The sequence below is a fragment of the Mustela lutreola genome, chromosome 6 (genome assembly GCF_030435805.1).
Source record: "Mustela lutreola isolate mMusLut2 chromosome 6, mMusLut2.pri, whole genome shotgun sequence".
Lineage (NCBI taxonomy): Eukaryota > Metazoa > Chordata > Mammalia > Carnivora > Mustelidae > Mustela > Mustela lutreola.
This window is the reverse complement of record NC_081295.1, coordinates 86,819,594-86,835,159: the sequence shown is the minus strand read 5'-3', so window position 1 is coordinate 86,835,159 and position 15,566 is coordinate 86,819,594. Positions and strand designations below refer to the sequence as shown.

General features: G+C 47.0%; 1 protein-coding gene and 1 long non-coding RNA gene across 7 annotated transcripts in view; one reads left to right on the top strand and one right to left on the bottom strand.

Annotated features, from left to right (window-relative positions):
* The window catches only part of KIF6 (kinesin family member 6), a 518,420-nt gene that overhangs the window by 497,540 nt on the left and 5,314 nt on the right, over positions 1-15,566 (top strand). For all 6 annotated transcript variants that reach the window (XM_059177857.1, XM_059177858.1, XM_059177861.1 and 3 more), the window contains 4 exons: positions 73-208; positions 2,637-2,734; positions 12,734-12,823; positions 14,398-14,504. In XM_059177857.1, the coding sequence (XP_059033840.1) occupies positions 73-208; positions 2,637-2,734; positions 12,734-12,823; positions 14,398-14,504 (431 nt within the window). The remainder of the gene's footprint in view (positions 1-72; positions 209-2,636; positions 2,735-12,733; positions 12,824-14,397; positions 14,505-15,566) is intronic.
* LOC131833931 (uncharacterized) lies at positions 1,252-15,049 on the bottom strand. Its single transcript, XR_009354692.1, has 2 exons — positions 14,918-15,049; positions 1,252-2,344 (listed from the first exon to the last, which is right to left on the bottom strand). It is a non-coding gene; the product is annotated as an uncharacterized LOC131833931 (long non-coding RNA).

The window sequence follows — 15,566 nt, the reverse complement described above, 5'->3', positions numbered from 1 at the left end:
ACAGTAACACTCCATTCCCGGCCTTTCCTTGCTGCCAGTGACTTTCAAGGCTCTTCCCTGATTCCACTGTAGGTATAAAATAATGTTCATGCGCCTGAAGGCCCTGAAGGTGGAGATTGAACACTTGCAGCTGCTCATGGACAAAGCCAAGGTGAAGCTGCAGAAAGAGTTTGAAGCATGGTGGACAGAGGAAGCCACCAACCTGCAGGTATTAGTGAAGGTCCCCTTCCCTGCCCCAGAGCCCGCCCTCCCCCTAGGGCCCAGGGAATATTAGGGAGGCTGGGGAGAGGCTGAAGAGTGGGGGCTTCGACCCACAGGCCACGTGCTCTCAGCCTTGGTTCGCGAGGCAAGTGCTTATCTTTGTAACAATGCCACAGCCAGGGGCTCCCTGTTTCCGTGCTCTGGGGCCTGACACGTAGAAAGGTGGGGGACGGAAGGGGTGCCCAGACCGGCAGATTTGCCACTGTTGCTTTGTGTAATACCTCATTGACAATATCAACTGTTTTTTATTAGAGTCATATGTGTGTTTGTATCCATAATGTACATATATGTAAATATATATTTCTCTAATTTATATATAAGCTATAGAAATTTTGAAAAATAGAGGAAAACACAAAGTAAAAATCATCACCACTTAAGGATAACCAATATTATCTTATTGGATTAGATTATTTTATCTTTTTTCTGATGCATACATTTCCATTTATTTTTATAAATATAGAATCATATTGGTCTTCAAGTATCATAAATGGCTTTTGCTTGTGGATCTCACTGCATTGCATGACCGCCATTCTGTGATACTTTTCTGTATCATTCTAGTGACCATCATTGTTCCCTTCTATGAATTTATTTTAATCTGCTTAATCTTCTACTGTTTAATGTTTAGGTTGTTTCTAGTTTTACACTGGAGACATATTTATAGATAAATGTTCACACATTTACTAGACAGATTCCTGGAAGTTCTCTACAATACTATGAAAGTAAAATGGCTAAATAAATGTAAAATAAGAAGCTAATACAAAACCCCAATTCCAATTGTCCTGTAATTCATCAGCTGTGGTATAATGGAAGTGACAAGATTCATACTATCCAATCACCAGTGTGGCTGGTGGAATGCTCAGAGATGAACAGCTGATCCCTTTATCCTAAAGACAAGGAAGCAGAGAGCCCAAGAAGTTATTTAGCCAATGACACACAGCCAAGCAGTAACCAGTATGTTACCAATAGCCATGGTTACTAGACACTAGAGAGAATATTTGGATAAAATTTAATACATGAGATGACAAAGAAATCCAGTAAGATGGAAATAAATTATCAAAATATTCTTAAAGCAAAGTCATAGTATAATAAGATGTAAACCACTTTACAAATGTATTAATAAGATCTAGGGGGTGGGCTCAAAATTTAACATAATTTCAAAGTAATGGGGAACAGAGTATTTTAAGATTTCTGCAATGGAGTAATAGGATATGAAAATATCTGTGCTTTCTAACCAGTGACAAGTCACTGATACTACATATACTGCTATGGTCTGTTGTCCACATTGTGTTGTTGAAAGAAATGCTAAATCTCAGGTGGAAGTTGGGAAAATTGAAAATGTCATTGGTTCCTATCCATGTTCCCAGCACCCCCTGCATTCTGTCCATTCTCTGGTTAAGAACGCTTCGAGGAGAGGCCATCAACCGCTGCTGGTGCCCAGGGGCGTTTAGTCACTGGATAGTAGATGACGAGGGTCACTTTGGGTGACGCAGGGAGTCAAGGCAAGGCAGCTGGATTTAGGCCGCGTGTTGCTCATAGAGACAGTGAAAACTAGTGTCGCCAAAATGTCCATTCTGCGTGTCCTCCACCCCACAGGAAGTCACTGAAACAAAACAGACCAGATGACTGCAATAGGAAAGATGGGGCACCCCGTTGCTGAGGAGTCAATTCTATGCTGCCTCTAGGCGGTTTTATAGCCTGCAAATGTACCCTGAGGGGAGCGAGGCAGAAAGCTTTAAACCTCATCAGAACATGAGAGGTGATGAGAAACTGTCCCTCAGTTGTCCCCTGACCATCTCCTGGGGAGCTAGGAAGGCAAGTGGGGAATGAGCCTTAGAATAACCACTCAAATTCGGGGAGGATCACAGGGCACTCTGCCAAGACTCGGAGATGCTGCCGTTGAAGCCGTGCTCACAAGCCCTGTGTGGAGACATGCAGGGTTGCTGGGGCGCCACTCTTCCTGTAGATGAAGAGCTCAATGGATTTCTCCTGCCTCCAGTAGCATCTCTTCGGGGGACGAGGGGAGGCAAAAGCAGAGAGGACTTCTGGAGAATTGTCAGATCGCATTTTAAACCCTTTTTCCTACCTACAAACAATGAACACATGCTCAATTTGGAAGGCGGAACACAGAAAGGAACAAAGAATACATCAACCATTATCCACAATCCCGCCAACCAGAGACAATATTTTGATGCCCATCATCATAGCCATGCAATGTCTAGCTTAATTTTTTTCTCCCACACATGTTGTACATAGCAACTTTGAAAGCAGGTTTTTTCACCTTAAAAAATACATCAAGGACCTTTTCCCTGACTAGGGGAATTCTTTTCCGTGTCAGGGAAAAGGTCATACTGTGAAACTCTTTCTTGGTCCAACAGGTAAACTCGCCAGCAACGAATTCACTCAACCACATGAGGCCCTTTCCCCAGACGCCTGAGTCCCAGCAGGAAAGGTCTCAGCTTGTCTCTAACAGGAGGTAAGGAGAGAACTCTACCAACAGAGGGAGGCTGCAAGAAAGTTTCCTCACCTCTTCCCCATCGGTTTTTCTGCTCTAAGTGTGTCTCTATACACCTCCTGACCCAGGGAGATGAATCGCGTGTACTGTGGCGTTGGCGTCAGGCCAATGGCTTTCGGATGTTTTGAGCAAAGGTTGTTGAGCACACCTCCTTGGTCCTTCTCCCCTGGCTCTGACAGCCAGCAGACCTACTGCCATGGCAACAAGAGACGAGTGGTTTAACTGTACGAAGCCCAGGTCCTGCCCCCTGGGTAGGAAGAAGGGGCTGGCAGTAGAGGGGGGGTGTGGCATGGGAGAGAGAGGGGGATGTTGGTGGTAGATCAGAGGTTAGCAGGCATGCCAGGATACAGAGGAGCTCTGGGAAATGACTCTGTCCTAGCACAGACTCAGGACAGAGGTGGGCAGCCTCCCATGAGAACAGCCTCCACCCGAGGACAGCCCAGAGCCAGTTTCCTTGATTGCTGGCATGATCCAGAAGGGACTCCACTTCCTCTGACCCCACACCCACTTCTGAAGGTAGGTTCCTTCTTATGCCATCCACACGATTACCTTTCCAACCACACAACTCAGGTGGTAAGGCCAAGGACGCAGGCCTCAACCACCCTCCCTCTCCCAGACAGATCCACTACTGTCAGGACAGAGGCCAGGGAGGCACAAGTAGGGCATTGGCCTCTGCCACCGAGGAGCAATCCTTTGACTGGATTGGAATAGGGACTGAGCTCTCAAGGTGGAAAATGTGAAATAGAGCTTTTGAAAGAGGTAGTGGGGCACGTAAGTGGCTCAGGCAGTTAAGTGTCTGCCTCCGGCTCAGGTCATGATCCCAGGGTCCTGGGATCGAGCCCTGCTTGGGCTCCCTGCTCAGTGGGGAATCTGCTTCTCCCTCTCTCTCACCCACCACCCCCTTCACCCCACTGGTGCTCTCTCTCTCTCTCTCTCTCTGTCTCTCTCATGTTCGCTTTCTATCTCAAATAAATAAAATCAAGAAAGAAAGGAAGGAAGGAGGGAAGAAGTGGTGGGTTCAGGGGGGCAGGTTGTGTCAGTATCTTTAATGTATGTTATGAGAATGTCACATGACTTTTTTAAAAGATTTTATTCATTTCTTTGAGAGAGAGAATGATCAGGGAGAGGGACAGAGGGAGAGGGAGAAGCAGACTCCCCACTGAGCAGGAAGCCCAACAGGGGACTCCACCCCAGGACCCTGGGATCATGACTTGAGCCGAAGGCAGTTCTTAACCACCTGAGCCACCCAGGCACTCAGCCTCTATGCTCTTTTTCTCAAAATCCTATAACCCCAATCCAGTCATGAGGAAAAAACCAGAGGACACTCTACAAAATACCTGACCAGTCCTCCTTAAAACTGTCAAGGCCATCAAAAACAAGAAAAATGTATGGGGCACCTGGGGGGCTCAGTGGGTTAAGCCGCTGCCTTCGGCTCAGGTCATGATCTCAGGGTCCTGGGATCGAGTCCCGCATCGGGCTCTCTGCTCAGCAGAGAGCCTGCTTCCCTCTCCATCTCTCTGCCTGCCTCTCCATCTACTTGTGATTTCTCTCTGTCAAATAAATAAATAAAATCTTAAAAAAAAAAAAAAAACAAGAAAAATGTAAAAAACTGTCACAGACAAAAGGCAACTGAGGAGACAGGACAACAAAATGCAAACTGCGAGCCTGGATGGGGTCCTAGGTCAGAACAACACATTAGGGAAAAACTAAGAAACTTTAAGTAAAGCATGGACTTTAATTAATAATCATGTATCGGCATTGTTTCATTAGTTGGAAAATGTGTACCATACCAAGGTAAAATTGTATGATAAGGGAAACTGGGTATGAGGGACATGGAAACCCTTTGTACTATCTTGACAAATTTTCTGTAAACCTAGAACTATGTTTTTGTTGCTGTTTGTAATATGGTTGACACACTACATTGTTAAATTAATGCAGGTATACAACGTAGTAATTCCATAAGTCTATACCTTATGCTATCATCTGAAACTATTATTTAAAAAGAAAATTTAAAAAGTCAGCCAGTGAGCCCTCCATCACCTTATCGACATTTTCCTTGGGCTTCTGCTCACCCCTCCCCCCAAAGCTGGCCCTAGGTGCCAGCACTTCCACTTATGTCCCAGTTTTAGGAAACACCTCCTATCTGAGCCCCTAAATCCAAGGTCAACAGCAGGGAAAGTGTGTTCTGTTTAGTTATACTGGTGTTTTAAAAGGTAGTGTAGATACAGAAATGAAAAAATTGCTAAGCTAGACTTTATTAAAACCTAAAACACTGCTCTGCAAAGACACTGCTAAGAGAAGGAAAAGATAAGCCACAGACTGGGAGAAAATATTTTCAAAATATGAATCTGATAAAGGACTTGTATTCCAGAATACATAAAAACTTAAAATTTGACAAATAAGGAAAACAACCCAATTTAAAAATGGACAAAGTGTCTGAATAGCCACCTCACCCAAGTTGATTTACAGATATATGTGTATGACAAAATGCTCAAAATCATATGGCATTAAGAAATTGCAAATTAATATTTGCAAATGACATATCAGATAAAGGGATAGTATCCAAAATCTATATAGAGCTTATCAAACTCAACACCCAAAGAAAAAATAATCCAGTCAAGATCCAGAGTGTTGCAACCACTCTGGAAAAACCACTCTGGAAAACAGCATGGAGGGTCCTCAAAATGTTGAAAATAGAGCTACCCTTTGACTCCACAATTGCACTACTGGTTATTTACCCTAAAGATATAAACGTAGTGATCCAAAGGGGCACATGCACCCAAATGTTTATAGCAGCAATGTCCACAATAGCCAAACTATGGAAAGAACCTAGATGTCCATCAACAGATGAATGGATAAAGAAGATGTGGTATATATACACAGTGGAATACTATGCAGCCATCAAAAGAAGTGAAATCTTGCCATTTGTGATGACGTGGATGGAACTAGAGGGTATCATGCTTAGCGAAATAAGTCAATTGGAGAAAGACAACTATCATATGATCTCCCTGATATGAGGAAGTGGAGATGCAATGTTGGGGTTTAGGGGGTAGGAAAAGAATAAATGAAACAACATGGGATCAGGAGGGAGACAAACCATAAGAGACTTAATTTCACAAAACAAACTGAGGGTGGCTAAGGGGAGGGGGGTAGGGAGAGGGTGGCAGGGTTATGGACATTGGGGAGAGTATGTGCTATATTGAGTGCTGTGAAGTGTGTAAACCCAGCAATTCACAGACCTGTACCCCTGAGGCTAATAATACATTATATGTTTATTTAAAAAGAAAAAAGTAAGAAAGAAAGAAAGAGAAAACGAACAAATTAAAGCAACAATGAGATTCCTCTGCAAACCTATTGGAATGGTTAAAATCCCAAAACACTGACATCCACAAATGCTGGAGAGGATGTGGAGCTACAGAAACACTCTGTCTTTGCTGGTGGGAATGCATAACGGTGTGGTCCTTGGGAAAACAGTTTGGTGGTTTCTTATTAAATGAAACATATTCTTACCATACGATTCAGCAGACATGCTCCTTGGTATTTACCCAAATGAGCTGAAAACTTATGTCCATACAAAAAAACCTATGCGTGGGTGTATACAGCAACTTTATTCATAATTGCCCTAAGCTAGAAGCAACCAAGATGCCCTTCAAATGATGAATGGATATATGAACAGTGGTATATCCAGAAAATGAACTACTATGCAGTGCTAAAAAGAAATGAGCTATTGAGCCATGAAGAGACATAGAGGAAATTTAAATTTATATTACTAAGTGAAAGAAGCCAATGTGAAAAGGCTACATACTGTGTGATTCCAACATGATATTATGGAAAGGGCAAAACTGTGGAGGCAATAGAAAGACTAGTGATTGCCAGTGTGAGAAGGGAGGGGTGGAAAGGAGGAATGGGGGAACACCGTGAATTTTTAAGGCAGTGAAATTATTCCGTGTGATACATAATGGTGGGCATATGATAACACCCATTTGTTAAAATCCATAGAACTGTACAACTAAAAGGGTGAATCCCCAGATAAACTGTGGACTTGAGTTAATAACAATGTATCTATATTGGTACATCAGTTGTAGCGAATGTACAAAGCTAATGCAAGATATGAATAATAGGGGAAATCACAAGGCTCAAGAGGGGAGTTATATGGGAACTCTCTGTACCATCTGCTCAATTCTCTTACCTCAAGACCTCTTACAGAGATCTAAATTCTCTTATAGAAAATTTAAAACTTCTCAAAAAAATTAGTCTATCAATTTAAATTTTAAATTTAAAAAATTTAAATTTTTTAAAACGTCAGTGTAAGTAGACTTGCTCTACGGCAATACAGGCAGCTTAGCACTAATGTCCTACACTGGTCCTGTCTGTGCATTCCCTCAGGTACCTTCCAACCTCTGGGACACTTGAGTTTGTAACCCCTGTATAGCTGTCTCCTTCCCCTGAAACTCCTGGACTGCACAGAACGTGTCTGAAAAACACTGACCCAGCCTTTCCTTGGTCATTGCTCTGGCTCAGTCCCGAACCTGTTGTGTGTTTCACGCATTAATAAGGTCTCTTCCCAATGATGAGGCTCAGAACCCCTAGCTATTTCCCCAGCCACTTTTCCAGATCTCTTGCATGTTTCCTTACTGATAGAAATATCCTGTCCAACAAATAGGAAGCTCCAACTTTAAGTTTTCTTTAGTTTCAAAGATAATGCATTGTGAGCACGTGTGTGTGTGTGTGTGTGTGTGTGTAAAGGCCCAGTACACACACTCCAGGACTATAAGGTGGAAATAGACTATGCCTTCCAAGTAAAGTTCAGAACCCTGAATTTCAAAGGTGTGTATCAGATTACCCATGGGAGCTTTTCTCAAAATCTTGCTCCCAGAGCACTACCCCAAGCCCCTTCACTGACTGCTGGCAGGAAGGTCTTTGGAGAGATGGCCCAGATAGGCCTTGGAGTGCTGTTCAACCCCAGTGGCAGCCAGTGCTCTGGCTGTCTTCTAACCCTCTGAGATAACCAAGCGTTCTGAATGGTGTTTGCTAAGACACCTCAAATGCAGGTGGTTGGCACCCCTAAACTCCCTCCACGCAGTAGTTTGGATACCCAAAATTGTAGTCAGAAAGTTTGCAATAGGTAAGAGGAAAAGCTCCCTGCTAGAGCCTGAAAAGGCAAAGGTATAGGGGCTCCACCTCTGACAAAGAAATCACCTGTCACGTGCTTTATAATGCTGGCAGAAAAGAACTCACAGGACTCTAGCAGGAGTGAGATAGGAAGGACACGATGTCCCACGTCATCATGGCTTCTCAGACCTTCTCTGCCAACACCCAGCAGTGGAGGATGAGTTGTCAGTGTCCTTAAATTCCCCTGAGGAGATAGCTTTAGCTCTCTTCTCTTATTTCTTTTTATTTCTCTTTTCTTCTCCTGGGCCTTGTAGGCCAAGCACCGAGCAAATGTGCAACATAAATCATTGTCCCCATTTTACAGATGAGAACACTCGGGCTCTGAGAGGTCAACTGACTTGCTCAGGGTCTCCCAGCTAATCAGTGGTAAGGCAGGGTTGGAACCCAGGCCTGTCAGTCTCCAGCTACTTGCTCACTCCTCACCTCAATGACTGCCCTTGAGAGGCACATGTATTTTCTGTTGCTTAGTAAGAGGAGGCATTTTCCAGCCCATATTCTGTGCTATTCTGTATAACCACGCTTTCTTTGTATTGTGCCACATGCCAGGTCCTCCTGCTTGGGCCTTCTGCTCTTTCCATGTGTCCACAGCCTAATTTTCTCAAGGGGCCAGGATTCTCAAAAAGTAAATCTACCCTTGCCTACAGAGCCAACCTCTGATTGGAAAACCAGCCCTCGTGCTACTTGCCCCCACCATTTCTGCCGAGAAGCCCTGATTTCCACCCCCCTCATTTAACTAACTGAGGCCCAGAAAGGAAAAGGGATGTTTCTCTGGCTGTCATTGATAATGCAAAGAGCTACAGCTTAGTCCTGAACTTCAGGCTCCAGGCTGAGCGGTGGTGCTGCCTTTCATCCTACTTTCCCTCCCCCCACCCCCTCCCTGCCTCTTCTCCTCTCTTGGCTTCACTCCTGCACTCTATTCTTCCCCATTCCTTTCTCCCACTTTCTTGCTCTGCTCATCTTTATCCCCAACTTCCATTGCCCTCCTCCCTCTTCTTTTTTCCTTTCCCTTCTCCCTAGACCTTTTGTCCCTCTCCCATGCTCTCCATTAGCCAAGGCTGCCTCTCCATATTGCTTTTCCATTTGTCCCCTCTGCCACCAACCTTTACCTGCCAGCTTCTGTGAAGGAGTGCCCACCATGGAAAAGGCTAAGAACCAGCCACTGGGCAGGGCCTTCTAGAATCTTCCTGAGGAACCAAGAATCATGCTCCCCTCCTAGCACCGACCTGTGAGAGAAGTAGTGTCATTCCTGAACATGCCTTAGATATTTCAGGTGAAAGAGAGCCTTAGCCCCAAAGCTCTGCGCAGTGGATTTCAGAGGGTTGCATCACATCACCATGGGTTACCTGCAAGGAGTTCCCTCGGTTTAGACTTCCACAAAGGATGTCTGAAACAAATCATCATTTTAGTTCTTTCAAGCAGCATGCTCTTGTGCAAGACAGTCCCACACACCCCCTTGCGGATTTCCTCGACTCATCTTTGAGATGCATCAAGGTCCCTCTGCAGGGACACCACAAACAGACAAATGTGCCAGGGAATGGAAGAGCTGCAGGGGCAAGAAAGCCAGAGTCTGCTGGCTATCCTCCCCCCACCTCCAGAGCGCCTGCTCCAGATGGACTCGCTGCAAGCCTGGGGCTTGTCCTCTGCTCCTCAGGTTCTGGAAGAAACTTCCTCAGGGATGTCCAGGGCCTGCGGACCAATCACAGTAAATTCCCAGCACTCTGACTGGCAACCCAGGAGACCTATTATTAATACTACCTATTAATCCTTATTAAGAAAAAGATAGTTAATTCTGATGGCTGGTGTGTTCTTTCTCCAGAAGGCATGTCAACATGAGAAATGAATGCACTATGCAAGGCTAGTTGGTCAGGAAAGAGGAAAAAAAATAATCTGTGGTGGGATCCCGAGGGTCAGAAACTGAGCTGTGGCAGCCAGGGGCACTCGAGTAGCTTCAAGACTGGAAGAGTCAACTCCCTTAGGACCCCCAAGCCTTCATGGTGTGCCGTCCTATTGCACAGTCGTGGCAAGATACTGGGCAACTGGGCTCGGGCAGAGGGTGTTGAACACCCCCATCTTTCCACGGTGTGATCATGATACCTTGATGCCCTGTCCATATCCATCTCCACCCCTCTGCCATCCACTGCCAACCCTTAATAGTTTGTACCCATAGACCTCCCTGGATTTTTAAATAAGGAGCCTCTGGGGACCCACTGGGAATCCATTGAGTTAATGAGCCATTTGAGTGCCTGCGACCTGATTTTGCAAGACTTGCTACAGTTTCCACACTGACTTTGGCCTGGCATAATCCAAGCTCCTATAGAATGGAAAGCTCTTTCTCCTTCCTTCCTGGAGGCCTGCACCAGAAACCATTCAGGAGTCCTGATCATTGGCCACTGTTCTCCAAGGAAAAGCGTGCAGAGCCTGCCACCTTGTGGCTGCCTCTGGTTCTACAGCACCCCAACCAGAAGCACAGATGCTCCTCTCTCCCCACCACCCAGTGGAGTCTCTGGGATGCAGGGAAATAGGCGTGAGGGTGGCTCGGATTCGCAGGCCCTGATATCTCTTTCCATGCGTTTGACCCAGTCTCGAACCTATGGAGGCAGGCCCAGGGAAAGAGGTCCAGCAGCTAGCTGAGTTGGGAGAGAGTAGAAGGCTAGAGTGAGGGAAAGTGTTGTATTTATGGGTGAGGCAGCAGGTGGTCCAGCCTGTGGAGCACCTCAAACTGTTGGTTCAGGTTAGGCAAAGCTAGCCCCCCTGTCCAACCCCAACCCACCTCGCAGCCTGAGTGTCCCCATCTGTAAAGGAAGTTTCTGACCAGGTGACCTTTCAGGTCTCTTCCAGCTCTGATATGGTGCCTAGACAGGACCATCCCAAAGCAAAGGAGAGAATCCCAGCCTGTCACTGGCACCTGGGACAGCATTGGCCTCTTCACCTCCCAAGCGGCAGTGTTGGGTTCTGCTGTTTGCAAGCAGGAATCCAAGGCAAGGCGCACCCATCAGGCAGCCTGAATGAATCAGATGCCTGCGCCATTGGGTCTGATTCATCACTCAGGGGCAGGGACTGGTCAGTTAGGGTGGCAAGGGGTGAGCTATGCATCTCCAGCCGAGTCCAGTTGATAAAGTGTCATGGCTTAGAGCACGGATCCTGACCCCTCACAGAATCATGGGTCAGATTCAGATTCTGCCCTTAGCCAGCTGGTAAGGAATTTCTTTAACCTCCCTAAGCCTCCATTCCCTCACTTGTGTAATGGGGAAAATGAGGCTCTTGGCAGGAGAAAATGGCATGATGTGTGCAGAGCACTTTCCAAGACTTGGTGAGTAGACGGCGTCTATAAATGCCATCTGTTCTGTGAGCGTGTGCTGTTCTTCCAAGTTCAGGGAAGAATGACCCCAAAGGCAATTGAGACATCATCCCGGCTGCCTCCATTTCAAAAGTGGTGGGCATTGCCTTGCTTTCAACAGAGCAGATAGCCTCTACCCAAGTTGCTGGGCAGGGCCTCCCTGCAGAACCATGAAGGCATGACCCCAGTCCTGCAGAGTCCAGCAGGGCCTTTGCTCAGTGAATCTAGAAGACGGGACCATCATGCCAGTGAGTTCAGAAGGCAGAACAATGGACCAGAGAGGATAATTTTCAAGCCTTAAGAGCTCATGGAGTTTGCATTGCTAGGTTTCATATCTGCTTGGGACCTCACAGCTCTTCCTTCTGTCTTCTTCCTCCCTTGTGGAATGGAGATGTCTAACTTATGCCTGTCCACCACTGTGTTTTAGAAGCACATCACATGTCTGTTTTCCCAGCTGGTGAGTTCCACCTCAGGAGGATATGACTTCCAGTCTCACCCATATCAGATTTAGATGGGACTTTGGACTTTGGAGTTGATGCTGGGACAAGTTAAGGCTTTGGGGGCTGGTGAGATGGAAGGAATGTATTTTGCACATGAGAAGGACATGAATTTTCCAGGAGTGGAGGGAGAGGGCAGGTTAGTATGTGATGGACTTAATGTGTCCTCTAAAAATTGATTTGTTGAAACCTAATCCCACATATGATGATATTTGGAGGTAGGTCTTTAAATCACAAGGATGGGGCCCTCATGAAGGAGATTAGCACCTTCATAAGAGGCAGAGAGCTAGCTCACTCTCTTTCTGCCTGTGAGAACACAGGAAGAGTTTGGCAATCTGCTGGAAGAGGACCGGCCTGAGAACATGATCATGCAGTACCCTGACCTCAGACTCCCAACCTCTAGAACTTTGAGAAGCGAATTCCAGTTGTGTGAGACACAGGTCTAGGATGTTCTGTGACAGCAGCCTGAGTTGACCACGACACTGTCCATGACACGGGATTCCTGGCTCCTCTCGTAGTCAGCTTAGGCTGCCATAACAAAATACCATAGACAAGCTGTCTTAAACAATAGGAACGTATTTATATCTCACAGTTCTAGAAGCGGGAATTCCCAGATCAAGGTCCAACAAATTCAATTGTTGACAAGGACCCTCTTCCTGGCTTACGGACAGTACATTCTTGCTGTGTCCTCACATGGTAATGAACTCTGATCTCACTTCCTCTTCTTGTAAGAGCACCAGTCCCCTCAAAGTCACCCACCCCCATGACCTCATCAAGCCCAATTACCTCCCAAAGTCTTTCCCTCCAAATATATCACACTGGGGTTTAGGGCTTCAACAGATGAATTTGGGGAGACACATGCATTCAACCCATACATCTCCTAATATAAACCTAAATTTCTTGTCTGTAAACCTCCTCCCATTCCTTTTCCTTTTGTCATTTTTTCTTTTGCAGTGATGTGAACACCAGGAAAATCTTGCCCTCGCCTCACCCCATTCCACAGAGTTGGGGGCACAACAGCACCAGCGCCTCCCTGGAAAGCAGGTCTGTCTTCTCCTCCTCTGATGCCTGTGACAGTCCCTGCTATGCGTGGGATGAGTCAAAATTGCCAGTTCTCTTCTCCCACATCCCAAGGAGCCCCTTGTCTGGTAGCCACACAGACAGAGCTCAGGGCTGGTCTACCCTGGTACCCTAGGAATACTATGGAGTCTCTCATAGATGCTGAGTGCCAAAGCTGGAGTATTTTCTCCCAGAGGTCTTGGTGGCTCCATGCAGGCAGACTTGCTTCAAGTCTCCTTGTAAAGAGATGTACCCAGGGCCATTAAAGGAAAGAATTGCTGGCTCACAGGTCTTTCCAGTCCCACCATAGTGTCCCCAGGCAGGGAAGGACAGAGAGTTGACAAGACTAGCCTCAGGCCCTGTGAACTGTTCACTGCAGACTGAACAAAGCTGACAAGACCTCTCCCCAGCAGTGCTCTTTGTGCCCTCTAACTAGAAGGCTTGAGCACCCCTCTTCACCTACATACCCCCCAAACTGTCCAAGGGTGAGGTCCAGCCACACTCCTCCTGGAGCCCAGACAGAAGCTATACCCCCGCGGGCTCCGCGGGACCACTTCTGGATTGCAGCTGGATGCCAACACAATTACTTGTGATCGTGAACAGCCCTTTATTATGTCCTGTCCTCACTGCCTTCTAAGAGAGTGGATACTGTCACTTGCTGGGTGGAGTGACAGGATGTGGGTTATGCTTGGCGAGTCAGGAGGGAACTGCTTTGAATTTTCTATAGGGACAATTTGTTGGATGGGAAAATAAGAGGGAGGAAAGCACAAACATTCTTCCTTTTTCTAAGGGGATTTCTTGGAACTTCCACACTTCTCATAAATCTCATTGGTTGGAACCTGATCACCTGACCACACATAGCTGCAAAGGAGGCTGGGAAATGTAGTATTTTTTTTTTCAGCCATGGTAACATACTCAGCTAAATACGTTTTTATGAAGAGAGGAGAGAATAGTTATCTGTCCCAGGAGCAACTAACGAAGCCATGGTAGAGTAAGGGTACACATAGGGGAGACGTCCTAAAGGATGTGCCATCTAAGTTGGGTGCTGAAGGAGACAGTCAAGCCCCAGGTGGATCAGACTTGGTGGAGGCAGGGGTTGGGAGGGATGGGGAAGGTGCTCAGACAAAGCACATTCAGCCATGCAAAGGTCTTGAAGTAGAACAGTCCAGGGAAAGGAAACAGCTAAAGCAAAGGTCCTGAGACCAGAAGGAACTCATGTTACTGAGTAACAGAATAACAGAAAGAAGGGCAGGGTGGCCAGAACACAGTATGCAAGGGGCCAGATCACACAAGAAGAGAGTCTGAGTTTCATTCCAAGAGTGATGTGAGAAGCCACTAATGGGTTTAAGGGTTAGGGTTAGGGGAGCACATGACATGTTTGCACATGAAGGGATTGCTGTGGCTTCTGCCCAGATACAGTGGAGGGATGAGGAGGCAGACTGCCATCCCACGACCTCCTGGGTGAGATCGGGTCACTGATCTACGCAAAGCACTTTGGAAAGGTAAGCGTGGGGTCCAAATGTAAGTCGCAGTGATGCGTGACTTGTGGTTGTCCTCAGCATCTCTGAGAGGCCAGCGTCATCCATCCCTCTCACCGGGGACAGCCAGACGGACTCCGACATCCTGGCATTCATCAAGGCCAGACAGAGCATTCTCCAGAAGAAATGTAAGTGCACCTTCCTCCACAGCTCTGCTCACCAGCCCTTGGGAATGGAGGGGGAAGGCCAGAGCAAAGAGTGGGCTGAGAAGGAAGTAGGAAGCTTCCTGCCTCTTCCTGAAACCACAGGACTGACCCTGTGATCACCTCACATGTGCCTGGCCTCTGCTTCCTCCAGGAAAAAGTTCCAGGAGGCGACATCACAAACACCAGGACAGACCCAAGGGGGCAGCGGGCCCAGGCCCTCCCACTCTTCCTGGCAAAGCCTCCCGCCCTCTTCCAGATCTTCAGCTCCTTGTATTCTCTGTTCCCAAAGCCATTCACCTCTGTTTAGCCTTCTCCATACAAGAGGCTGAGTGATGGTTTGATAACTTGAATCCCCACCTAGAAATATCACTCTCCTATTGGAGCCTGGTTCTTACCAGTGAGTTGTAGACGTAATCACCATCTGAAGGCTCAGGCCTGAGGACACCTGTAACAGTTAAGGAAGAAATACCGGTGGCGTGTCAGACAACAGGAAGAGAAAGAAAAGGTCCTCCCTGGCCTTTGTCACCTCCTCCCCCACGCCCCCATCTTCCTCTTGGCAGCTGCCCCCCGACTGTGGACAGGCCTTCTCTTCTCCTGCCTCCCCTCTCCCTAGAGACCCCCAGGGATAAGACCCAAGACCCCTTACCCGAGCCCTACTTTTAACCTCGTCCCAGTAGTAAGCCAAAAGCTACCAGATGGGCCAAGCGTTGCTTTCCTGTGCCAACACTCTGATGGATGAAATGGCAGACTTGGATCATATCAGGACTGACACCTGCCCCGAGAGGCCCACAGTCAGTTTCACGGCCAACTTTCTGCAGTTTAGACCCTAGGAGATCTGCACATGGACGGAGCATCACAAGCAAAGGATGGCCATGCCACGTCATCCTTCCAGCAGCAAGCAGGCACCCTCACTGAAATGCCAGCCTGCCCACTGTTCTCTCTCTACCACTGGGATCAGCTTCTCTGTGGTGGGGTTCCTCTGACACCTGAGATAGGCTGGCTCTGCCACCAACCCCCTTACACCATAGCTTGCCTTCTCTCCTC